The sequence below is a fragment of the Oncorhynchus masou genome, chromosome 9 (genome assembly GCF_036934945.1).
Source record: "Oncorhynchus masou masou isolate Uvic2021 chromosome 9, UVic_Omas_1.1, whole genome shotgun sequence".
NCBI classification, from domain to species: domain Eukaryota; kingdom Metazoa; phylum Chordata; class Actinopteri; order Salmoniformes; family Salmonidae; genus Oncorhynchus; species Oncorhynchus masou.
In genome coordinates, this window is record NC_088220.1 from 42,693,912 (window position 1) to 42,721,756 (window position 27,845).

The 27,845-nt window shown below is 44.3% G+C and overlaps 1 protein-coding gene across 1 annotated transcript; it reads right to left on the reverse strand.

The window, feature by feature from the left end:
• Positions 1-183: 183 nt before the first annotated feature.
• On the reverse strand, positions 184-27,845 carry apln (apelin). The gene is made up of 3 exons (XM_064974063.1): positions 27,219-27,845; positions 11,379-11,554; positions 184-4,588 (listed from the first exon to the last, which is right to left on the reverse strand). The coding sequence occupies exons 1-2, from the start codon at positions 27,283-27,285 to the stop codon at positions 11,385-11,387; spliced, it is 237 nt and encodes a 78-aa protein (XP_064830135.1). The 5' UTR covers positions 27,286-27,845; the 3' UTR covers positions 184-4,588; positions 11,379-11,384.

A 27,845-nucleotide genomic window follows, 5' to 3' on the forward strand; every position in this document is an offset into this window, starting at 1 on the left:
ACCTTGAAATGAGTAGGTGTTCTAAAACTTTTGACCGGTAGTGTACATACTTTAATTATCATTATCATACTTTTATTATTTCCTCTGCAATAACGCTGCAATTTTATCAATTGCTTTCAGTAGTAACACCCATTAACATGCTTAGTTTTGGAGGGACCATCGCAAAGAGGACAAAACACAATAGATTCTTAAAATAAGATTTTTTAATATGACTTATTATCATAAAGATATATTTACACACTTTACAGAAATAGAAAATAAAAACACAAAGCTACGCGTGAAAGGAAACAAATAAAATAAGTACTCCAAGAGCTAAAGCTTATATTTTATAAATTAGAAACCAAAAGTTCAAATATGTACACAGTATTTCAACCATTTCTGATACACTTGTTTTCTTCATTTATTTATTTAATTTTTGCCCAGTTCAACATCAAAACAGAGACAGGGACTGTACAGTTGGCCTGGTGAGTAATATGAGCACATACCTTTGACAGTAGTAAAGAAGTGCAGGTGTAATACATTGTCTTTTTAACTGCAGTTTGCTTGTGACCTAGTAAGTAACACTGTTGCAATGGCATTTCAGCCTAAACACACTGGAGCTCCCTCAACTACTCTGAATGGTATTGATGGTGGACCCCGTTTGCCATGGAGATGGAGAACATTGTCATAATCAATGGGAGGAGGGGCCTTCTCTATCCTGGGGTATGAAGGTCTCATTTGAGGCAGCGAGATAATGACATATAATTTTCATCTCCCGTGGGAGATCAAATCTAGTTATCCTTTGGATTGTCCCGCCTGTGGAATTGTACGACTGCATCGGGATTGAATCTTAAGCCATTTGATCCTGCAGATACCCCCACTCTGTGCGTGTGATGTATGACAGGTTTAGATGCATAAGTTAAAACCATGGAATGTATTGCATGCTAGCTAAGTCGTTTTTCTTGGTGGACCGTGTTACGTTTAGAAAAGGGTTTTTACTGTAGCTTGTCAAGAGCTGAGAGAAAGTGACAGTGACATCAAAGATTAAAAACCTAGTGGTTTTGATTGACTCTTTGTGGGGACTGCCTACAGCTAGAGCGAGACAGTGACCCATGGCTAAGCTGCAGTTTTCATCACTAGCTTGCTAGCTGCTAGACTCCTTTCTCCACCAGTCATACACATGCATCCCTCCACTGCTTCCTATTCCATACACACTCCCAGCCAAGTGAACATTTCTAAAAGTGGAAAATGAGCACAAACATGGTACGTTCTTCTCGGAACAAACAAACAAAGCAGTGAAAACATGCTAACATGTGCATAGGAACATTACTCGGGCCTTGTGATGTCACAAATAAGAGGATTGAGAAGAAACAAGATGAGAGGATGGGAATAGTTTCTCTTGCGTGAGCTTTGCTGGAAAAGACCATTAAGGAAAACGTATTGGTTTCCCATTTCAGTTTGAGCCTGGGTGCGCTTGTCCTTCTACACCACAAGCTCCATGAACCTAAAATGGAGGCCTGTGGGGCATGTTTTATGGGAGAAGAATGAGTGAAGCTCTCACCTGTCTACGACATATTGCACTGCAGACAAAATGCTCTATCATTGTTTACGGCCACAAAACATACAGCTGTATTCCACACTGTATTTAAAAAAAAAGTACGCTTTGGACAACCAGCTAGACAAGAATCAGACGACCAAAAATTGTCACAAAACACCGGAGAGCCATTTTATACCAAGGGTTTTCAGTTTTTCTTTTAACAGCAGCATAATGGAATTGCAAAAGTGCAGCCTGGCTTGCCCGTACAAAGTAGTCTTGGAGCAAAGCCAGGTGATTGATATTTGGCTTTGGAAGTTTGGATCCAACTGATAACCAACCAGGGTGGACTAACAGTGATTTGGGGAGACCAAGACTCAAATTGTACTTTATACATAAACATTGGGTCTGCATTTGGAGGGGCGGCTCGGCTGGTGCAGATGGTGGGGATACATTCATGAAGAGCAGTGCGGATACAGACATTGCTCTGCTTCCTTAACACTAGCTTCTCAGACCGGAAAATAGTGATTTTAAACCTATTATTTTGTGCCAATCCAGCCCAACTCTTGTGGTTAATGCCCATCCCCAGCTCCTATCTCCCTACTAGCTACCTCCCCTCATAATAATATGTGAGTAAAGACACTGAGAAAAAGCTGTCTTATTTAGAAGGAGCATTAATAAATGCTCTGTCTGAGAGGGTATGAAATAATCATGGTGTGACTGAAATGATGATTTCACAGTGCCCTTAAGATTAAATACATTTTTAATCAAGGTGAGCTTGGCTGGGTGAGTTTCCACTGTGATTTGAGATGCTCTCTTATTAAGAGCGTCTCATGCTGGGAGGCAGAGGTGCCGGAAAACTGCTTTTCAATTCTAATCTCTGGGTGAGAAACAGTAATGGGGGAAAGATAACATATTGGAAATCTTGGTTGAAACCAAGCAGGTTAAAAAAACAACCTTACAATTTCCTCTCTTGGCCACATGTAAAAATAATTGTGGGGTGATTGGTAACAGTCTAGTAGTGAAAGCCATTCTTACTGTAGTTGAAACCAGATTTGGATTAAGAGACCAACCGAAAAACAGATTTCCCCCATCCCTCCATATCTAATAACAAACTGGATGCTGATTGGATGGCATCTGCTCTAAATGTCCCAATTGTAGCATGTTACATAAATCATCAGGGGGTTTAAGGTTGTAGAGGGGGGGGTGGTTCCAATCTAAGCCAATTTGACAATAAGCTCAGCCTGTGAGTGGCCCCCGCCAGCCTATGGGGAGGCCCATCTGAGAGAAATGAGCCATGGGATTTGATGAACATCATGATCAAAGCCATGACCACCTGTGCTGTGGAAGCGCAAGCTAAAAAGGCAACTGTACCCAACAGAGGCGTAAAGAACCATAATGACATAGGCAAGGACTGAATCTGGATACATGGCTATAGTGGTGTTATACATAGGCAGGGAGAGTAAAGATACAGTATACGTCAATATGCTTATCATATATAAATGTTTGTGTTTCTTAAATAAATGTGCAAAATAGAGACTGCTCTGGCACAAGCTTCTATCACAGCACCCTGAGAAAAAAGAAATGAAACCAGAAACAAAAAATCTGAACCAAACAGTAATATATTCCAGTATGATGGAAAGGCGTAGCACATTCCATCAATCAAAGATCTCGGTCAAAGGGTCGAAACAGCCTCACACTAAACAGTCAGAGAAGAGTAGCACTATTGGTAGGCTGAACATGGTGGTATATTTACTGAGCTGACAGCATGTCTGCTTGAAACGTGTTTTTGGTCTAATTTAACTGGACTCCTTGCTACCACTGCCTGTAAATGGGATTTTTCTTGTTGTCTAGAAATGTATCGTAATGCACATGTGTCAGTGTTATCGAGACTTCAAACAAGAGGTAATGTGTTTACCATTTCTCTCTTCCTTTCGTTCCTTCGTTCCTGGCAGCATTGTGGAGTAGTTTATTATTTGGCACTTCATTAAAAGGCAAGGGAGTCTGTCGTTCAGAGAGCAGACCAGACCCCCCCTGCCAGTTAACAGTCGTGTGGAGAAGCTACTGGGGGCTTCAGAGTGGCAAGGAGGCTGAGGATTAGGAATTGGGATCAGAGGACTCTTATCTCAGGTGGGACAACGTGTCTGTAACGTTGGGAAAGTTGCTTAACCTCCCCGAGGTGTTAATGGGGTTAGTAACATGTAACGAGCTTTGTATTAAAGAATCTTTCAGGTGAAGTAATTATCATGATTGTTTTGACTACGTATGCTGTTTCAAATGGTAAAATGGAATCCTCACTCGGGTCCAATTTTTGTTTACCTCACATCTTTTGCTGAAATTATCATGAAATAAAAAAAGGAATCATTATCCTTTACCCTTTCTCTACTTTCTGAAAGGAAAACCTCGGATTGAGTTTTGCTGCAGACAGGTGAGAATGTCTTGAGTGAATTTGCTAACCTGGATTTAATGGATCTGCGAAACATGTTGTAGAATAAATGCAGTCAACTTGTGGAACTCTGCCACTGCCTTTCCTCACTCTCACCATCCGTTTTACTAGTAAAGTCAGAAGTAGTTACACGGCAATGGAACTAATGGCTGTGGTCACCTTGGATCTGAGAGGACGGGAATACCACACCATGGAGAAGTGACTGACGCTTTAAGACTAAGACTGTTTGGAACCAGGCTCCCTGTCAACCACACATCATGCAAAGTGTGCAACACCGACGAGACCAGCTATGACAGGGCTCTAGAAAGCAAATGATAGAAAACACTTGGGGGAGGAGACAGAGATAGGGAGCAAGGGAGTGAGAGAGAGAGAGAGAGCGAAATAGAATCTGATAGCTTGGGCTCAGTACCCCATCCCCCCCTTTCCCTGCCCCCAATTCTTCTTAGAGCTGAGGGTGAGTGGCTTGGCCTGATTGTTTTGTGGACAGAGAAGAGTTGCTTGAAGAACCAGCAGGTGCTATGGGACATCACTCTTCAGGCTGGGCAAGCGTAGGCCCATCGTTGCAAGGCCCCCAAGGCAAAGGAAGAGCATAGAAATCAGAACTTGGGGGTGGGCGCTCGAAGCAGTGCCTGCAAAACAAAAACAGAGACGACAAAAGTGCCGTAAGTCCAGTGAAATTTTCATGAGCATTTATGTGAGTCATGCAGCCATTTTATTTCCCCCTTACAATAGAAAGCCCTCTAGGATTCAGTGTTGGTTGGTGTAATTTTCACAACATTAGTTCTTGAGTTAAATAATGCAATGTTTGATTGGAAATAGTAATGTTGAATCAAATCGCCCTCAAACACAAAGATATAACCAGCTGATTAAAACATAAATTGCAGCTTACTGTCTGAAGGGATAAAAACAAAAAGAATTAAAAAACCATTGTGGAAAAGAACACTAGTTGTTTCTATTGTACTATGCTTACGGTTAGGGATGGCGTCTGGGCCGGCAGCCTTGTGAGGGTTAACACGTTTTTAGTTACTCATGTTGGCTGCGGTGAAGGAGAGCTTGCAGGTTTTGGTAGCGTACCATGTTGTTGGCACTGTATTGTCCTCAAAGCGAGCAAAGAAGTTGTTTAGTTTGTCTGGGAGCAGGACATCTTGGTCCGCGACGGGGCTGGTTTTCTCTTTGTAGTCCGTGATTGACTGTAGACTCTGCGGCATACCTCTCGTGTCCGAGCTGTTGAATTGCTACTCTACTTGGTCTCTATACTGACACTTAGTTTGTTTGATTGCCTTGCGGAGGGAATAGCTACACTGTTTGTATTCGGTCATGTTTCCGGTCACCTTGCCCTGATTGAAATCAGTGGTTCGCGCTTTCAGTTTTGCACGAATGCTGCATTCAATCCACGGTTTCTGGTTGGGGAAGATTTTAATAGTTGCTGTGGGTACAACATCACTGATGCACTTGCTAATAAACTCGCTCACCGAATCAGCGTATACATCAATGTTATTGTCCGACGCTATGCGGAACATTTCCTAGTCCACGAGATCAAAGAAATCTTGAAGCTTGGAATCAGATTGGTCGAACCAGCGTTGAACAGACCTGAGCATGGGCGTTTCCTGTTTTAGTTTCTGTCTATAGGCTGGGAGCAACAAAATGGAGTTGTGGTCAGATTTTCCATAAGGAGGGCAGGGCAGGGCTTTGTATGCATCGCGGAAGTTAGAGTAACAATGGTCCAGGATTTTTTCAGCCCGGGTCATGCATTCAATATCCTGATCAAATGTAGGGAGTTTTGTTTTCAGATTAACCTTGTTAAAATCCCCAGCTACAATGAATGCAGCCTCAGGATATGTGGTTTCCAGTTTACATAGAGTCCAATGAAGTTCGTTCAGGGCCTTCGATGTTTCTGCTTGGGGGGAGATATATATGGCTGTGATTATAATCAAAGAGAATTCTCTTGGTAGATAATGTTGTCGACATTTGATTGTAAGGAATTCTAGGTTAGGTGAGCAAAAGGACTTGAGTTCCTGTATGTTGTTTCCATGAAACAAAGAACGTTACAATCTCTGATGTCTTTCTGGAAGGCAACCCTTGCTCGGATTTTGTCTACCTTGTTGTCAAGAGACTGGATGTTGGCGAGTAGTAAACTTGGGAGTGGTGTGTGATGTGCCCGTTTACGGAGCCTGACCAGAAGACCGCATCTTCTGCCCCTCCTCCGGCACCATTGTTTTGGGTCGCCGGCTGGGATCCGATCCATTGTCCTGGGTGGTGGACCAAACAGAGGATCTGCTTCGGGAAAGTCATATTCCTGGTCATAATGTTGGTAAGATGACGTTGCTCTGATATCCAGTAGTTCCTCCCGGATGTATGTAATAAAACCTAAGATTCCCTGGGGTAACAATGTAAGAAATAATGCATAAAAAAACAAAATACTGTATAGTTTCCTGAGAACGCGAAGCGAGGCAGCCATCTCTGGCGGTGCCGGATGTTATACTCGGTGTACACATCACGGACAAACTGAATTGGTCCTCCCACACAGACAGTGTGGTGAAGAAGGCGCGAAGAAGGTGGCTGAAGAAATTTGGCTTGTCACCAAAACCCTCACAAACTTTTACAGATGCAAAATTGAGAGCATCCTGTCGGGCTGTATCACCACCTGGTACGGCAAGTGCTCCGCCCACAACCGTAAGGCTCTCCAGAGGGTAACGAGGTCTGCACAACTCATATGTCTATACTGTACTCTATACCTTCTACTGCATCTTGCCTATGCCATTCGGTCATCGCTCATCCATATATATTTTTATGTACATATTCTTATTCATTCCTTTACACTTGTGTGTATAAGGTAGTTGTTGTGAAATTGTTAAATTACTTGTTAGATATTACTGCATGGTCAGAACTAGAAACACAAGCATTTCGCTACACTTGCATTAACATCTGCTATCCATGTGTATGTGACAAATAAAAATTGATTTGATTTGATTTGATGAGTTCCTGCCAATGGGACAATCTTTTATCTTTCCCTGGCCTTTTATGTTTTTAGATGGCTCGTGCTCTCGGTGAACTTTGTTGCTCGACAACCGGGTTCATTGATTGACGAGAGCCCAACCTTTTTTTCCAGATGGCATATTTCTGTGGTTGTGTAATGCCAGTGTTCTGATGTGAATCTTACTCACCCTCTGGGTCGTTGTTTGTGTCTGTACTCTATTGTTTATTTTCTCTGTGGTATGATCTCAGTATGGTCAGATTTTCTGAATGTATTAGAGAGTCCGTGTCAGGGGTGCAAAGTGCAGATTGACAAAGTGTAGCGAACTCTATTCTTTGGGCAGAAGAGTTATCATTTCTTGTTGTCAAAAGTTCAAGAGGTGTGGTTTTATGTGAGGCAACGGCAATATTTTTCAGTAAGTCTGACCGTCATCACAATCCACCACGGCAGGTGCCTGTTAGCGTGCTAGCTAGAAAAGTTATTCTGGGCTAGCCATATCCAAGAAGTAAGTTGAATGAGAACTTTTCAATAAATAAATAAAAACATTTCATCTTGATTGCTAACTAGCAATATTTACTCTGAATAAGCATATTTAACAAATCATTTTTGGACAAAAAGTCCACAGACAGTCTCTATATTGTTGTGATAGAGAGCTAACTGTAGGACTCGTTTGCCCGATCTATGGAGACTCCCTAAGGAACCGTCGAAAACGTGCTTCTGTTGCAATACCGTCGTTCAACATGTTTGTAATCCTGTAGCACCTCCTCAGCTCGGCGACTCAACAGCATCTCAAAGGGATGACCCGAGTCTCAGTCTCTTCTCAAATATTTCCTCACATCTTGTTTGTGTAACGTGCTAAAAGTCAAGTTCACCTCCCTCTTGCCTGAGGTGTCAGAATATAATGGATGAGCTGCTTCTGACAATGAACTGGAGGGAGGTGGAGGTTGTGGTTCTGGATCTGGTGTGGTTTAAGTAGAGTGATGGATATTGTCAAGTGAAGCACATTCCCTACTCATAACATACACTAATTAAGGACAATTATGACTTGGATAATTATTCTGGCATATTAAGAAATCTATTTTTTTCTCCAACTCGTGCCTCCGTTGAACTCGGTCGAGCTTAGATCTTTCCTCCGGGGTGAAACAATGTGCTGCAACAGCTTTTTCTCAAGACATGCATCCTTCCATCAGAAAAAGAAAAGAAAGGAGGAGGCATGAACAAAGACAGAGTGGTTTCAATGATGCCTGCCGGCTATATCCCTGCTGGTTATCAGGCCTCGTGAAGAGATCATTCCCAGACTGCACTCAGCTGGGGGATAAAGTTTTCTATATTCTCTGGTTCAGTTGAACATGTTGATAATAGAAGATTCTTCTTTATGAAGGGTTTTGATGGTTTTATCATGGAGTCAATGGAGCACAGTAGACAATGGCATCCTCCTATAGGGTCTCCTAACTTTCTCACACATTCCAACCAATGCAAACTAATGGCTTGATTGGCATGCTGGTCAGGTTGAGCTAACTGTAATGACTTGTTAATGAGGATGCAGGTCTTTGCATTCGGAAACATAATGTTAACTTTCACTGCTATGCAGATGACACACAGCTGTACATTTAGATGAAACACGGTGAAGCCCCAAAATTGCCCTCCCTGGAAGCCTGTGTTCCAGACATAAGGAAGTGGATGGCTGCAAATGTTCTACTTTTAAACTCGGACAAAACAGAGATGCTTGTTCTAGGTCCCAAGAAACAAAGAGATCTTCTGTTGAATCTGACAATTAATCTTGATGGTTGTACAGTCGTCTCAAATAAAACTGTAAAGGACCTCGATGTTAATCTGGTCCCTAAACTCTCTTTTGACAAACATATCAAGACTGTTTCAAGGACAGCTTTTTTCCATCTACGTAACATTGCAAAAATCAGAAACTTTCTGTCCAAAAATGATGCAGAAAAATGTATCCATGCTTTTGTCACTTCTAGGTTAGACTACTGCAATGCTCTACTTTCCGGCTACCCGGATAAAGCACTCAATAAATTTCAGTTAGTGCTAAACAAGGTTCCTAGAATCTTGACTAGAACCAAAACATTTGATCATATTATTCCAGTGCTTTTCTCTCTACAATGGCTTCCTGTTAAGGCAAGGGCTGATTTCAAGGTTTTACTGCTAACCTACAAAGCATTACATGGGCTTGCTCCTACCTATCTTTCCGATTTGGTCCTGCCGTACTAACCTACACGTAAGCTACGGTCACAAGACGCAGACCTCCTTACTGTCCCTAGTATTTCTAAGCAAACAGCTGGAGGCAGGACTTTCTCCTATTGAGCTCAATTTTTATAGAATGGTCTGCCTACCGATGTGAGAGACGCAGACTCGGTCTCAACCTTTAAGTCTTTATTGAAGACTCATCTCTTCAGTAGGTCCTATGATTGAGTGTAGTCTGGCCCAGGAGTGAAGGTGAACTGAAAGGCACTGGAGCAACAAACCACTCTTGCTGTCTCTGCCTGGCCAGTTCCCCTCTCTCTACTGGGATTCTCTGCCTCTAACCCTATTACAGGGGCTGAGTGTCAGGCTTACTGGTGCTCTTCCATGCCGTCCCTAGGAGGGGTGCGTCACTTGAGTGGGTTGAGTCACTGACGTGATCTTCCTGTCCGGGTTGGCGCCCCCCCTTGGGTTGTGCCGTGGCGGAGATCTTTGTATTCTATACTCGGCCTTGTCTCAGAATCATTTTAAAAGGCTAATTGATCATTATAAATAGTTGAATATATGAAACATCAGCATTTGTGGGGTTGGCAATTTCTCGCATGGAATAGCCTTCACTTCTCAGAACAGGAATAGACTGACGAGTTTGGGAAGAAAGTTCTTTGTTTCTGGCCATTTTGAGCCTGTAATTGAACCCAGGACAGCGGAGTCAATCACTCTGCGTCTTGTGACCGTAGCTTACAATCACTTTGAGCCTGTCACGACGCCAGGACAGCGGAGTCAATCACCACCTTCCGGAGACACCTGAAACCCCACCTCTTCAAGGAATACCTAGGATAGGATAAGTAATCCTTCTCACCCCCCCCCCTTAATGACTTAGATGCACTATTGTAAAGTGGCTGTTCCACTGGATGTCAGAAGGTGAATTCACCAATTTGTAAGTCGCTCTGGATAAGAGCGTCTGCTAAATGACTTAAATGTAAATGTAAATGTAAAAACCCACAAATTCTGATGCTCCAGAGACTCAACTAGTCTAAATAAGGCCAGTTTTATTGATTATTTAATCAGCACACAGTTTTCAGCTGTGCGAACATATTTGCAAAAGGGTTTTTTAATGATCAATTAGCCTTTTAAAATGCTAAACTTGGATTAGCTAACACAACTTGCCATTGGACCACAGGAGTGATGGTTGCTGATAATGGCCCACTGTACACCTATGTAGATATTCCATTCAAAATCAGCCATTTCCAGCTACAATAGTCATTTACAAAATTAACAATTTCTACACTGTATTTCTGATACATTTTATGTTATTTCAATGAACATAAAATGTGCTTTTCTTTCAAAAACAAGGACTTTTCTAAGTGACCTCAAACTTTGAACAGTAGTGATGAAGGTCAGTGCTATCGGTCAACAAGAGCACACTGAGGCTTTAGAATTACAGCTCTGATTTCATATATTATTAACCAATGGCACTGATTGTCTGCTCAGATGCTAGCTGTGGTGCTGTGTGATTTTCGTGAGTGCTATTTTTCCTGTAAAACCTGTTTGGAGTTAATTGAATGACACAGGGTATGTTTTTGTAATGGCGTTGAAAAGTGTGTGCAGACAGTGCCGGTAGAAGGTGAAAAGACAATATTTTCACACATTTTGGGACGAAAGACGTTTCACACAAAGTCTTGTTTTTATTGACGGAAAGTAAAATATTCTTTCACGTGAAAGATACACTACGGTGGCACTGCTACGAACTCAACCCCGCTAAGTATTATCTTTGGTGAAATATTTTAATTGACATTATCAGATTGAAGGAAAACGTTTGTTCCTCTAGAGTTGACTCACCCAGATTATGTTTCTGAGTATAATCAACCTCCCTCAAAAAGCAGTATATTAGCTTTCACTGTGTAAACAACACTTCTGGAGTAAGATGAATACATTAAACCAGTAGGCTTTGCCTGTGCCAACAATAACGTCCCTGTGTTGTGATTGAGTTGAGAGGGGAGGACGTGATAGCCATTTACAGATGTCCTTTTCTTCCTGTTACAGTTTGACTTTTCCACACACTGACTAAACATGCTGAGTGATACGTCCAAGAGAGGGATCAGTCACAAAGGCCTGCATCTCACACTAGACCTCCGTTTTCATCATCAGCCCTGATGACCAGCTAAAGGGTAAGATACTCTCTTGAAAGGGAATGAACATTGGCAACAGGGGCCTATGCATCGAGATGTGTGGTGCGGTATGGAACTCACCTTGCTCTAGAATGGCATGGGCCCCTTGTGGGAGAGACGGGGTCGTGGGCGTCTCCTCTTCCAGCCGGCCGGTCTGTGGCTCTGGCCACCCCTGCCGGGGTTCTGCTGGACCAGCCTTCTCACGGCGCCCGCCTCTTCTAGTGCTGTGCCATGCTCCGTGGAGGCCATGATGGGACCTGTAGAATGACAATAAACTTTTGTGAGCACCCCAAAATGGCCACCACTACACACATGTACTTTATCAATTAGTTGTTCTACTTCTGTAGGACCAGAGGTGATGCATGTTAGCACCCTAAAATGGCCTCCCTGTGCACATGTACTATATGTAGCCTATCAATGAGTTTCGCTACTTCTATCCTCAGCTAGATTGATCCTCATTTTGATTGTGAATTCCGTGATCTCATTCTCAGTCATGTGTACATAAGACACAAATATGGATAAGAGCTATCGCGGATGAGCCAAACGAAGATATATGCAAAGATAGCATGTGTGTGGGCCTCTCTTAGCCCACCCATGCATTGAAGTTCATCAAGTCAATGTGGTGGAACCAAAACACAGCAGATGTAGGTCGACCTCGGTGAGAAACTCAAACCCTAGTGTCTCATGTCCCTTGTGACTCACTTCAAGATTACAGATGTCTCACACACCAGGTTTGGTGAAGGTACATACCACAGCACTCTGTGTTTGACCCAAGATTAGGGACAGGCTAAATAGTAGTATGTGTCCCACAGTGTGTGTGTGTGTGTGTGTGTGTGTGTGTGTGTGTGTGTGTGTGTGTGTGTGTGTGTGTGTGTGTGTGTCAGAGAGTGAACCCAGATGTTTCTAGTCATTTCTCAATAAGTGTGGCTTGATCTTTTAAGCCTCTTCTCCAAATGGTTTGATCCACTTCAGTGTCTCCGTAACCTCTTCGACCTTTTTGCAAACTCAAAGACGTTCTTGAGAGAGTACAGACTTCTAAGTTTTTTGTTTTTTGAGTATCTTGATACCATTATATGATATTTAATGTGGGTGATCTTTCACACAACCCCCATTCATTGCTTTAGTCACATAAAATGTCAGCACTTAGTTTAGTTGGAATTTTTGTCTGAGCCTGTCAAAAAGATTGAATGTCTCATAGTGAAAAATTCTAGTAAGGATTTGTTTAAAAATGTATTTTTAAATTATAGTAACTAAAAGATGGATGAAATCAACTCTTGTATGGAATGAATTTACAATTTGCTAACCTAATTAACTGAACAAGTTGACAACATCGTAAAACATGATGCCATCCATCAATCACAACCCTTCCTAGCTAGCGTATAATGTTCTTGGAGCTTGGTGAAAGCGTGGTTGTCCTATGTGTTATATTACACACAACCTTCCCACAATTGGAAATGGTGTAGGATAGTTGCTTGCAGCACATTTAAGGAACTTGACAAGTAAATGTTATTTTCTTAGTATTTCATGACTTTAACAGAACTTTTCCTAAAAGCTCAAACATGGTTACATTTAATCACAACTGTGGTAATGTTCTAGGAATGTTCTCCAACTGGTTGGACATTGGGAATTTTCTCAAATAGTTCAGAGAAAGTTCAGAAACAACATTCTTCTGTGGGAATGTCAGTACTTGAGGATAACATTGCCTACACAGGTTTCCTCATGGTTCTATTTAAAGTCATGTTCACAAATTGTTCTGAGAAACCTTTCCATAAAAAAACACAAGAAAACTTTTGTAACGTTCTAAGAATGCTTCAAAAACATACATTCCGTTCTCAGAATGTGAAAAAAACGTTCTATAAAAACCACAAGAAAACTTTAGTAACATTCAGAGAACGTTCTAAGACTGTTATTTGAAAACATATACATTCCGTTCTTAGCATTAACAAAACGGTCTGTCCTCTATCTTGTTTCTTGTTAAGTGTGTTCAACTGTGTTGGCCACACCCACTGATTGGCCACAACTGATCTTAACTCAACACTGAAGTTGGAGACATACAGTATCTCCCTCACTAACTTTAAGCGTCAGCTGTCAGAGCAGCTTACCGATCGCTACAGCTGTACACAGCCCATCCAACTACCTACCTCATCCCCATATTTGTTTTAGTTTTTCTTCTCTTTTGCACACCAGTATTTCTACTTGCACATCCTCATCTGCACATATATCACTCCAGTGTTAATTGCTAAATTGTAATTACTTCCCCACTATTGGCCTATTTATTGTCTTACCTCCTTACTTCATTTGCACACACTGTATATAGATCTTTATATTGTGTTATTGACTGTACGCTTGTTTATTCCATGTGTAACTCTGTGTTGTTGTTTGTGTTGCACTGCTTTGCTTTATCTTGGCTAGGTCGCAGTTGTAAATAAGAACTTGCTCTCAACTGGCCCATCTGGTTAAATAAAGGTTAAATAAATAAAAAAATAACAATTTGTAGGAATTGGTCTATATGGATACAAGACTGAATCCAAACATTACATTTTTTATTTTATGTGAATTTTACATTTCCTGTGTGAAAATACTCTGGATACATTCAGTTACATAAAAATATTCTTAAAAATGTGGGGTAGGTGCAACATGAGACACAACAAAATGACAAGGGTTTGAGTTAGAGGTCAAACTGATGTCTCCAAGTGTAATTTCAATGCACTTTTATGACTCAAAGAAGAGTCTTCGACTATGAAGTGTGTTTTTGAGTTCTCCTAGCTGTGCCGTTGAGGAACTAGAGCAATCACTGCATCCCCACCATCACACACTTACTGTTGTTGTTTACGCAATCCAAAAACAGTCCATTATAAATTGCAATCTGTGTCAGGTGGGGCTCATTTGACAGCTTGTTCTATTGCCAACATGACTAGCTAAGTTATAAAATATGATCTTACAGTGTTAGGCTTCACAAGGCAATTCAGAGAAGCAGATGGTCATTTCGGTGGGCAAAGAATGGAGTCATGAGTGCATTCAGATGCGTGGTCCACAGCAGATTTTCTCCACAATACAACAAACATAGGCTCATTCTGTTTAGAATAACCCAGGGTATAATGCCATGTCATCTTGTAACTGTACATCAAACCTAGTGATCATAAACGTTGACACGGTATATTACATTGACTTTGAGATATGGAAGTTGGAAGTGCTCATTTTGGCTTGTGTTTGGCTTGCTTTCAAAATACATTCAGTCCTCTTAATTTACAGCATTTCCCTCAGTCGGACAAAAATAGTGGGAGGGATGGAGGGATGGGGGCATGTTCAGAATGGCTGGCAGTCAAAACCCACACAGAGCTGTGAAGCGGAGAACCTGAGCTCTGACGCCATGTATAGCAGGTTACCGTACAGCCATTGCGTTTCAGTGTAGGCACTTGTCAGTGTCCAAATCTGCCATTTTCAACCCGTATACAGGTACGAGTGTAAAGGGTTAATGAGTGCTTGTTTCCTTTGAAAAGTGGTCTGTTTGAATATACAAAAATGAACAGCTTCGGATGGCACAGTCGATAGAGAACAATGTCAATGATGCCGTGTCACAATAAAAAAAATACATGATTAACGCATAAGGAAATTCATTTCCATGTGCCCCATCTGTGCTTGGAGTTCAAAAAAGTAAACCCCAAATAACCTCACAGTTGTTATGAAAAGTCTTATAACCTATCATTTACATTTTACGTTCTCAGAGCGGTAATAAAACCTCCCAGGGAAAAACCTTCAAGGAGTAAAACCTTTTTAGGACCTCCTCTGCAACCTAATGAACATAACCCAAGAACAGTTCAAAATGTTCACTTCTGTTTTCAGAACGTTTTCAAATCTTTCTGTTTGACCCGGTCAAGAAACATCTGGCTTCATTCCCACAACCAATGTGAAACCAAAAACATAGTATGTTCCCAAAACATCCAAGGAACCAAATGTGCTAGCTGGGTAATTTCCGACCCAGTGAATATTTTTGCATTTGAAATCTAAGCTATACTTCGTCGATCAGAATTCGTCACACATTTCCGTTCTTAACCTCACGTCCATCTGAAACCCAAGATGCGTGTGTGTTCCTAAAAGAGGCATCTTTTGCTGAGAGACACATAAATACCTTTCCTGAGAAAATAAACAACAATTCCCATTAGGCTTTTCCTGTCAAAAACCAAAGTGACATCACTCACATGGTGTCATGACATTCCAGGCCCCTCCCATAGGAGAGACTGGCACCATTTTTAGAATTCTCCTGGGAAGAACCTTCCTTAGGTGTTATGTCTTCTCCTAGACTGGACAATCATCCACATCCTCCTGTCCAGGTGGGAAAAGGAGCAGAGATACTTAACGGCCGCAATAGAGAAGTTGTCAAAGCCATGATTACGTTTAGCCTCTAGTGATTCTCCCCATTGAAGAGGTTTATGGAAAGTGTCTGGAGACCATTACTGTCTCCCCATGTCTGCTTCCTGTATCCAGCACATCAAAACACACCTGGAGAAACGGAGGCTGATGAATGAACTAGCAAGGGCTGTCAGTGGGGTGGTGGATGGTGGATCCTCATCTTCTGTTAAGGAGCTTTCAGGCTAGGGTTGAATTAACATCTCTCCGCTGCACACATGCAGACCCCTTCTCCAGCTGACAAGGTAAACACATTTGAATGGGGAACAGCTGTTGCCTGAATTGAATTCATTATCCACCTGCCATTACAGTGAAAGCAGACGTATCAGCACACATATCATGTACAGTGGTTGAAACCCCAACATATTTTGACACTTGATATTCATTGATCATGTCCTAAACAGTTTAGAATAGCATTAGAATCAGGAAATAGAGACAGCGCCACGGTTTGAAGGGTTTTACACAATGGTGAATAACCGTTATTGTACCAGAAGGCAAATGTCATTTAAAAAAATGTTTTCGATGTATATCCCCATGAAATGCCAGACATCTCAAGTTTCATTTCCTGGGATAATCGTCTTCTGGGCACATATAACATATTTGCAGGAAACAGTGGGCTAATTCATTTGCACCGGGGAAAAGGCTCTGTTGCATATTTCAGCATCTAAAGCAGCATCCCCCCCACCACGGCTGATGTATGAAGGCTGTGCTGTTGGAACTGGCACTTTGACATATGCGCACACACACACACACACACACACACACACACACACACACACACACACACACACACACACACACACACACACACACACACACACACACACACACACACACACACACACACACACACACACACACACACACACACACACACACACACACACACACACACAGTAATTACACCCGGGCCGGCTGCGCTGAACACAACTCATCACCCGCTTCCCTCTCCTCTCTGGGTCGCTCAGTCTGTCATAACCCGGATCTGTAATGAGACAATTTAGATGTTTCCTGCCACGGCGAGCTGTCAGCCGCTGCTCAACTCTGGGCTCTGACGGGAGCACATCTCCTGACAGATCTCAGCCCTACCGCCCGTCTGGCCACAGGCAAGAAAGGTGTAATGAAAGCTGCTAAAAATAAGCCAGGACCCAGTGATAAGACTGGCAGTTATGGATTGACTCTTCCCACCAGGAGAGAAGGTATCAAGCTGGGCCTGGCATGATATAGCGACTTCCAGTTCCAGGCATGTATCTTTAGCCATATCTGGATAGATGGGATGAGAAGGCAGCCATCCAAATTACATAATACCTTGTAAATGAGGCCCAACTCAAAGCAATCATTTGTTAATGCACATTTCATCTCCATAAACAAAAAACACTATACTATCGTATTGCTGTGAAAATGGATCCAGCACATGTAGCATCCCATTGGATATTTTCCCACTATGGGATTCCCACAAACATGATCAGTGGGTAAGGAAGCAATATGGCAGAGGTTAGATATTTATCGCGATACCACCCCTCCTTATCTCAACATCTGACCCCAGAGTCCAGGCCCTCATCACAACCAAACTCAGGCATTTCTTCCCCTTCTGGTAATTCCCTAAGTAAACTCAAATTAATAGGGAATTTCTGGAATGCCGGAAATATTGCAGCTACCGCTGCTGCCTCTCCAGACCTGTCTGAGAGGGAAGTGGTGAGAGAGAGAGAGGGAGAAAGAGAGCGAGAGGAAGACTGAGAGAAGCAGAGCTGTGTCACAAGCTGGCCTGCGTCCAGGCTTTAATGATACATTGCCAGTCGGCTGCTATCTAATTCCCCTTCCTTTGTTTCACCACACTCCTCAGGTGCCATCCATTACGTTGCCTTTTTCACTTTCTCGATCTCATTTCAGAGCCGGCCGGTATACAGCGTTTCTGACAGCCCTTCCCTGTCAATGCCCATGCATCCCCGTCAACCGGGCCGAGTTGTACGTCTCCCAGCGCTTGTCGTTCTGTCGGAGAGAGAGGGAGAAATGGATGCCTGCTGTCTGGTGCCAAGTCTAGCGATCGATAGCCGCATGGGCATATTGGATATCACATTGCTGAGACGTGGCACGCCGATGGAGGAAGTGCACAGGGGATGGAGAATGAGGAGCACTGTTTCTTTTGTAGAGAAAAGCTGATTGTGTAGGATGCCAAGAGGCCCACATAACATATCTCTGGTCTTGTACATTTACCAATGGCTTTAGACTTAACTCTGTCGCCAGGAAATATGAGATTTGTTCTCTTTCCAGGTCCATGAGTAAACAAGCAACAGGTGAGAAGGCTGAACTGGTTATTTATGGATGGGATACAGAATCAACAAGGCTCCTCAAGCGTGTCGCACTGAAATTGAATCTTGCAGTGTTTCATTTTCTGTGCGTAAAAGCGAATGAATACATTGTTTCAACTAGTCTCATCTGATTCTTAACTGGACTAGTCTTTGCTCATTGCTCAGCTAAACTGATTATGAATCAGTGCACCGTCTCATTGATTATCTTTCACGGTTCACAGAGCGATTGGAAAACAATCCCTCTTGCTCTGTTTTCTCTCTTTCTTCATCTGTCCCTCCATCCCTCCTTCCTCCTGCTCCTCCACACCCTACATCTTGCTCTCTACGTTCCATCCTTCCATGGAAGCAGAGGATGAGGCAGCCTGAGAGGCCCTTGATGTGTAAACAAGCAGCTGCCATGGAGTGGAAACGAGAGCATCGGACTGGAACCGGGCTCTGCTCTGCAGTAACCATGGCGAGAGATGAGGGTGGAGGACATGAGAGAACAGGTGAGAAGAGAGTGGAAGAAAGAGGAGAGGAGAACAGAAGAGATGAGAAGGGGAGGGACCAGAAGGTGGAGGAGAGAACAGAAAAGAACAGAAAAGAAGAGAACCAGTAGCCTCGCTTGGTAAAAACACTGGCTCCAGTGCCTAGCCCAGTGCCTCGCGGCTTGATGCCACATCTACCATGGGACATCGTCTGGCTCATGTTTGATGCTGGCAACGGCTAAGTGCCGCATGTCACAGGTGACGGGGATGTGATAATGAGCTCCATTGATTCAGACAGAGATGCATTTTCTGTTCAAAACCCACAGAGCCAGAGGACCATGGTGCAGTGCAGCCTACAGTACAGCATGTCCCTTTTCCGTGGAAGTAATAACCCCGGCAGAAAAGACACTCTGCTTCATGGTAGTCCATTTAGCCGAGGGAAGAGCCATCTTCGGTGAATGGACGATGACACTTTATTATGTACCATATACCATTAACACCATCTGCAGCATTTTAGACACGCCATGGCATACACATAGTCTGTAGCTGTACATACACAACACTGACACAGTTTGCTTTGCACCTAATTCCGTGCATTTGCCTGGGGGATCCTTATGGGGAACACTGCTAGGGATGTGTTTGTGTGAGAGTAAGAATAAATACCCTAGTGAGTGTAGCTATGGTTATTAGTGTGACGTACGGTAAGAGGAGCGAGCCCACACTGTCTCCATCACATGCTTCCTTCATTCACTAAAATAAGGCACGGACGTGTAGCCAGTGATTCCCTGTGTGTTTAGTACTCCCGCAGACACACCAACCCACAGACCCAGACACACACAGACACACCCCACACCCTCCAGGGGTATATGAGGGGGATCAAGAATGTTTAGGCACAAATGTGACACGTTAATCAGGCAAGTGCATGCAGTACAAGCCAACCCATTTTCCTAGCTTCGCTCTTTTGGCCCTAGCATGAGCAGAGCTTCTGCTGATGCTGCTGAAGTATGGTGGCGGATTTGCTAGCCGTCTGCTAGTCGAGCTTTCGCCTTTGCATCTACCACTACCTCAGATGTGGAAATGCAGTGGAAGGAGCAGACACCCCTGCCCTGTTCAGCATTCAGAACCCCCATTTGGAATTGTTCTGCCCGTTGAAGCAGGAGTCTGTCAGTGTGCTGCTAATCGCATGCCTACCAGTAACTCTGGGCCTTGGCAGAAACTGGTGCCATTCCCTAGCGGACTTTCAGACCCACGTTACCATGGCAGCCACTGTGAAAGGCACTCGGGGAGCAAAAAGAATGACATTGTCAGTTGAAATGGATCAGGTTTCCCAGTTTACAAATTTCAGCGCATAATTAACCTGACTGGGCAGCTTATTTTGTTCAACCCTTTCCCCTGGGCGAGAGGGGCTTGGGCCCTGTATGTGTGTGTGTCAGCCTTTTGCTTTCATGGCGAGCAGAGTGTTCCAAGCAGTGTGTTCCACTGTTCACTGTTTGATATGTAGCATTGTGGTGCTCGTCTGTGATAATAATGGGTTTGTGGGGGAGAAATGAAGGCTGGCTTTGTCCCTAACCACTCCCCAGAGGAAATGAAAGTGCATTAAACGTAGCGCCCGCTGCACGTTCCCAGCTCTAACTTAACCCCCGTTATAAACTCTGCTAACTGTCACTCACTGAAGTTGAGGGCTCAGAATTTTTTTTAAAACAAATTTCGCAGACCGCTCTGTTTCGGCAGATGTCCCTTTGTGCCCCACCTTACCCCCTCGGTTGGCTGTGAGGTTGCAGCCCTCTGAGTGAACTGCACATGCTCCCAAATGAGCGAGAGTGCTTCGTGATGAGGTGTGAGACGGGGCAGCCTGCTCTGGTAGCTATGGTCAGAGCTTTGCGTGTTCAAAGGGCCTCGGGTGGCGGCAGCGATGCTGAAGGCACCAACTACTGAGGCAACGGAGTCCAACACTGGACCTCCTGGCTGCTTTCATTCATCCACCATCCAACTCAGTGGATTGGTGTGAGTCTATGGCGAGGAGTTTACGGCATTTTAGGGCCTTTTAAATACAAGGCAAAATCGGAGAGCCGATCACGCATAGCATTTGAAGATGGATTTCTCCCTGAACTCGGTAGCAGCCTGCTGTCTGAGAGAGGTAGCAGTAGGCAAATGGCGATTTAGACCTGGATATTCCAGTAAGCAGTAGCGGGCCGAGGCCCAGCACGTCGGTCGGTATGTAGACTAATCAGCGAGGAGGTGAGGTGGGTGTAGCATTAATCTCCAGAAACAGCAAGACAAGGGCAGAGGGATCCTCCAACCGCCCGTTTCCATGGGCACGCTAATCAAATGTGAAGCACTAGCTCTCGCCCCTCCCCTCTCTTGTGTCATCACTGCCCCCCTGCTGTGAACTGACGTGCCCTCTCCCATGTTATAGGGGAGGTGTGTGTGTGTGTGTATGTGAGACGCCAAAGGTTCACTGCAGTTCTGCTACTTTAGGGATCAGTGCCTCTCCCATAGGGTAGGATTTAAAGGAACATAGCATCAACATTGCATGAGGCTGTTTCTCAGCTAATGAGGGCATTTTGACGTCGAACATGGTTAGGTAAAACAGCAAATGCACACATAGGTGAACAGCCTAGTCAGCTACACTTACCCGACTGGCAGACATCCTAGTAGTAGCAGGATTTATTCCACATTACTGTGAACATTCGAGTCAAGGGGTAAGGCTTTTCTAAAAGGGTTTTATATACAAACTGTGGTATAGATACCTGTCCCTTGGGTCAATTAAAACTTCAATATATAAGCTTCTTGCTGACAAATGCTAACCTGTGCATGTTTGTCCTGAAGCATTTTTTATTTATCCGATTAAGAACAAATTCTTATTTTCAATTACGGCCTAGGAACAGTGGGTTAACTGCCTGTTCAGGGGCAGAATGACAGATTTAAACCTTGTCAGCTCGGGGGGTTGAACTTGCAACCTTCCGGTTACTAGTCCAACGCTCTAACCACTAGGCTACCCTGCCACCCCGTTGTGATGTTGAGATGTTCCGCCGATACTTGACTAAACGTTCTGCCTGATCGAGACATACGGTTATGTATCCCACTTCTTGTTTTCCTCTTTCACAAACATCTGTTCATGGTCAGGGGCCAGCAAAGAAAGGAGGGAACCGTTCTCTCTCCTCATCAGTAAATGAGATCGAGAAAGAGGCACTGTGGGCGGTACAGCCCTACTCCATATATGGCCATTAGGAAACATATTGAGAGATTCCACCTATCAGTCACTGGTTGACCCACGATGGAGCTCTCTCTCTCTCTCTCTCTCTCTCTCTCTCTCTCTCTCTCTCTCTCTCTCTCTCTCTCCTGCATGCGTGAAATAGTCAAATATCATTAGTAAACAAACTACACACAATGGCAACTTCCTCCCGCCGTGAATAATGTATTGTTTCATAAATGAATGATTCCCCGCGTAGCCCACCTGGGTATAGGAAGGAAAAGTGATCTGATGGTTTCTGGTTCCATGCGTTTCATTTAAATCGGGAAGGGTGGGGAGAGAAAGGAGGTACACCTCCACCACCTTGACTTTGTATGCGTGTCTTTGAGAGAATAAAGAGGCATAGCCGAAATAAGGATATCCTGTGGCCTAGGGCCTGGGAGGTAAGACTAAACCCGGTGGGGGCACTGGTAAGTGTTCCCAAAATCTGCAAAGCCCCCTTTGCACGGCCCCATCGTCCCCAATGCATGATCCACAACTTTGGAATTTGCATGAATCTCCCCAGTCCTCCTTATCAATAACAGTCCCTAACAAGTGCCAGCTGTCTTGCCTTGGACCAGGTAAACGGACTGTGTCCATATTGAGTGTGCTTGTATGTGGTTTTAGCATTAATGGGGAAACAAAGTTGCCTTTGGTTATATTTTCATTCCACTCTCTTTCTGTTTCACCTCATTCTAAAGTGATGTCCAGCTGCTCTTGTGTTTTCCAAGCATTGAATTATGGATATCTGTCATGAAAGAACGAGATGAAACAAAACAGTGTTTGGCCACAAGAAATGATGGGAAATGATACCTGTGACCACCACTGTTCAAGAGTAATATTTTCCCCTTCCATGTTTTGTGTAAATTGACCGCGTAGGTAATTAAAGCTCCATTCATTCATTCATTCCAACGGCTCCAGAATATTTATTCAGTGGTTTTTGGTGTGCTGTTAATAAAAATGTCCACTCCGATCGTATCCCAATTGACACCCACTTTAAATGTAACACTTAATGTTTGAACAGGGAGTCATAAATCACGTTAATATTGAGCCCCTGGTGGAACTAGCGCAGCTTTTGAAAAATATCTGGCTTTGATTAAGCTATTGGGTGCGAGAATGGGAGTAGCCTGGGCCTGGGGATAGGGATCTGGTGGTGCTTAGAAGAGGCCTGGCTAGCATGGTGGGTAACCCCAACCATCTGCCCCAGGGCTGCATTCTCATAGCTCTCATATGAGGGAGACAGACTAAGGCCCGACTCTGGAACAGCTAGGGCCACATAATGGATTCAGGGTCAGGCAGAGGCAGAGAGCGTTTCAAGACTAATTGTTTTACTACCGTTGCATGCCACCTTTTATTGCTCTTGTTCGTCCACCTGCAACAATTTGGGAAGGCAAGTGAGACCACCAGCTGTGAAGTTTTTAGAGGCTTTTTAATATTTCAGTGTCGTGCACGGCGCTCCCCTCGCCACTGAAAGCTTAAACGACCCTTGTGCTCCAAGATGGCCGCTCTCTCTCTCTCTCTGTCTTCCCTTTCTTTTTTTCTTCCTTTTTTCGCTCTCCTGTGTCTTTCTCCTTAATCATAGGCCTACACCTCTGGCCGAAGTTCTAAGTGAGTTGATTTATTCAATCAACGGATTTCTGAATTACAACACAGCGCCTCAGCAGTCGCATATGCTAACATCTTGGAGCCTACCGATTGACTTATGATTTCCCCCCCAAATCTCTTCCCTCCCCTCTAACGCAATTGTGGACGCTTTATATGAAGTCCACGGCGAGTGGGAGTTATACCAATGTATAGTATGAAGTGGCTTATCGCAAAAAAGACCTGACTGTTTTTTCAATACAGTAAATCGCAGGCTATGGATTTTTACTAGGGATTTAGGACTTTATTTTGGTTTCTCCATGTTTGTCATTAATTTACATGGCACGCAAGTGGCGAGGGCAACAAGTGGTTAGTAGTTAGTAGAGGTTGCTGATAAAATCATTTGCTCTTCCTTCCACTTCCTGGGGGTGAAAGAACGAAACTAGGCCTACAGGATGTGTCCTTTCAGGATTGTCACCATGCACCATACTGTAGCCAATGGTCAAAACATTCTTGCTGTCTATTGCGCATGTCTGGTTGCCTCTGTAAAGAGACAGAGCCGTGAGTTTTTGTGTCGTGTCTCTCAGACTAGTTGTCCTATCTTGAAACTGATGGTTTCTCTCTGATTCTCTCCCAGTGTTGCATAGAGAGGAAGGTTATTCACAATGTGTTATTCTGCATGTGTATCTGTGTGTGTGTGTGTGGGAGAGAACAAGACAAACCCAGCTGCCACTCACTCGCCCATCTAAGCTAGACCCGCTGAAATATTCCCCATAATCCCCTAATAACCTAACTACTGCGCCTACTCTGTCGCAAATGTTTTGCCCACCATTATTATGTTATTGCAGGACATCTGGAAAAGTTTGACTGTTTTTGTTCTCTCTACGGCCCATATAATCACTGCAGCAACAGCGGACACAAAAAAAAACTCTTTGCATTACCAGAGCCAGTGTGAAGGATCTGGGATTATGATTTAAGGCTTCCTGGGTACTGTTAGCATTGATGTTTGTTTCGCCAAATATCCCGGCTTTTCCTCGCCGCCTCCCTTTTCCCTCTTTTTTTAAAATTGTTGAAAAGAAACATTGTGTGGATGTAGGTGCCTTAATGAGGGCCTGTATTTATTTTCTCCGGGCCTCTCTGTGGCTCTCCCTGACCCAGAAAGCACCACAGGTGCAGCTGAGTCGGGACTATGCTGGTGCCCGAATCCCGAGAACCGACAACACATCAAAGTTTAACACGGAATAATAGCATTGCTGACAGCTCACGTGAAATTGCCTCCCTACTCGAATGCAGATGATGTCTCCTATATATAATTCCAGTAAGAGGAGCCCTCCTATCATGCCCACCTCACAAAACCAACAACCACCTCACCTGTTCAAATGTGCCTGGGTGTCAACCGGGAGTCAACCAGGCCTCTAACATCACACACCTCAGAAGCATTGTGCCTTTTGTGTGTGTGTGTGTGTGTGTGTGTGTGTGTGTGTGTGTGTGTGTGTGTGAGGTGTGTGTGGTGTGTGTGTGTCAGCATCTGTTGTTTTCCTCCTGTGCAACTCTCTGCATTTAGGGATTTGGGCGGAGGTGTTTCCGTGCCTGTGAAAGTTGGGGTTTTGATATCTCGGCTGACAGGCCTGAGAGGCCAGACTGTTTCCACAATACGGATTGTTTACATACCAGCCCTTAAGAGTTAGAGGGGGAGGAAGACAAGTCATCGCCTTCCGAATGAATTATGAATACCACATCTGAGGCTTTGCCTGTTCTCTCTTGCTCTCAAGGTAGAGTCTGCCTTTTTGAAGATGGGTAATTGAGGTACGGTATGCTGTCCAGGGATGGTGATATAGAACCAGCAAGGCCACTGTAGTGCTACTGAATCTACTCGGTGACACTGAAGAACTGCCGGAGGGGAGTGTTAGATTGAGGTTCTGTCGCCTGTTGCACCATGAGCTCTGACTGCCAAACACACACACACACAGACACACAAGCAGGCACACACACACACACACACACACACACACACACACACACACACACACACACACACACACACACACACACACACACACACACACACACACACACACACACACACACACACACACACACACACACACACACACACACACGTCCCCACCCTTTCTCTGTCTGACCATGCCAGTGCTTCAGCCTACACACACACACACGCCTGAAAACAGATAACCCGGGAAAACTCCTGGTGAACTGGAAAAGCATTTGTCTCAAGATGAAAGGCTTCACACCCACTTCCTACACACAGAGCCTTTTCCCGACACCTTCCCGCGACAGCACAGCGCATATAGCAGAGGCTGGTGCTGCACAGGCACAGACACAGACTCCAGCTCCAACTAGCAGCATCCATCTCTCCCCACACCCACTAACGCTGCTATACAGTAGCCTCCCTTTCTCCCTCTCAATGTAGACAATTCTATAGTACCAGCCAGGGAAACAGGCAAGGAGAAAGAGCAGATATAGGCAGCATGTCCTGAAAGACTAAGAATAATTTGAATAAGCATTTTTGAGCTCGCACAGCTTCTTTTCCTCCGTCATCAGAGCACAGGGAAGGGGACGTGTGGCGCGGTGGTGAGCTCTCGGGCGTGGAACATGGTCAGGCACACGCAGGGGCTGTGAAAAACGACACTGACCGTAATGCAGGATAATTGCTTCCCATTTACTCCTGTGGCCGAGACCAAAAATAGCACGTCACACCGTAATGAATGCAACGCTCGGAAGCATGGGAGACATGAGCTCTCACTGCTGCACCTTGCAGTTTTATACGCCAAGTGTGGCCAGTATACCTCGCAGATGCATGTACAGTCAGGCACATAATACAAGTAGATATACACAGATGCACAATTATGTACACGCACATGCCGACCAGCAGTGGTTCATAGATAGATGTCAATCCTCAGAGAGGTAGCTAGAAGCATTGACACAAGACCCACTGTTGTGTTTTCACACTCCACTGTTACCTGCACCACATCTGCAGGCTGCCCCCCCCCCACACACACACACACCTCCCACATCACTCAAGGCTCCTACTCCCATGACCCACCACTGAGAAATACCTCCAGATACTATTCTCCACGTTTGTTGTGGCTTGTCGTAATTTGTACGCACAGAGATTCTCATTTCACACTCGAGTCCAACACAATGGCTCCAGAGCTGCGGCAGCACCTTACGGAAATGTACTGTGACAAAGGAGCACAAATTGAGCTCCTCAAGAGACCATCCAACCATGCATCTAGGATTATGTGCCTCCCCCATAGACATTCTATATACAATCCCCATCAGCAGCACACCAAATGAATCAGAACACTGGATTACCATGAGAACAGGCATGAGCGTTGCTACAATGTAGTTATAGCAATACACTGATACATTATAAATGCATTAGATCAGGTGAAATTACATTTGTACAACCAGTTATGCCTCTACCAGCTATGGTTGATTTATTTCCCCACACTACCTTTGCAGTACATGTGCCATGTCCACTGTCTGTTTCATAACAGTCACAACAGTCATTTGGCAATACAGCCTTGACAACACTCAGCCACAGCACTCAGCATAGACAGCAATGGCCATCAATAAAAGCCCCTAAATATTTCATATGAGCCACAATCTCTGCTGTCCCTCAAGCTGAATCAAGTGAAAGCATATGACCTATAGCACCTTATAAACTTCAATACAAAATACAGCCCCGGCAACAATAACATGGAAACCACTGCACTGCAGTACTGTACACAGTCAGGTGCTGAACTGATATTCCTTCCCTTTCAGTGGCACACAAGGCTAATCACACTGGGTAACTGATCAACTACAGCAGCCTTAGCCGAGCCTCAGGGCCGATATAGAGGGAGAAAATAGAAAGCATAGGGAGGCTACAGGCAGAAGCCCGAGCGAGCCCTGTACTCACCAGCACTGGCAGAACACAGCAGAGACACCAAGAGCACAATCACCAGCGTCAGGATCTTCACATTCATTTCTGCACTCCCCTCTGGCTCTCCGGTAGTCGCTAGCTGATATACTGTAGTGGTGTGTGTGTGTGGATGGGAGGGAGGGAGAGAGGTAGAGAGAGCGACTGAGTGAGCAAGGGAGAGAGAGGGAGAGAGAGAGAGAGAGAGAGAGAGGGAGAGAGAGAGCAAGACTGTTTGCTTCTCTCTCTGTGTGTGTGTAAGAGTGAGTGTGCGCGTGCCTCTGTTTGCACCCTGGTGTGTGCGTGTGTTTGTGTGCCTGGGAGTGTGTGTGTGTGTGTGTCTGGCTGCCTGCCTGCCTGGTGCGTGTGTGTATTTCTGTATGTGTGTGTGTCTAAATGCGTATTTGTATATCAGTGTGTGACAACGCCACTCCAAGACTGAAGGCACGTCTTTATCTGAGCTCTCCCACGGAGGTGTGCAGCTTTTTTTTCTCCTTCTCGGAGAACACGGCAGCCTGTGCCAAGTTCAGTGGAGCTGTGAATGTGCTGGGAGTCAGCTTGCAGTTTGAAGCAGGTCTGTCTGGCTGTATGTGTGTGCAAGTCCTCTGTTTGCCTTGGATAACAGGA

What these genes read in the sequence shown, in the direction of transcription:
- apln (XM_064974063.1), bottom strand. Translation starts at nt 27,285, where the DNA reads ATGAATGTGAAGATCCTGACGCTGGTGATTGTGCTCTTGGTGTCTCTG. An exon ending in GCTGTGTTCTGCCAGTGCTG is followed by an intron (nt 11,555 to 27,218) that starts GTGAGTACAGGG and finishes GTCATTCTACAG; the next exon opens with GTCCCATCATGGCCTCCACG.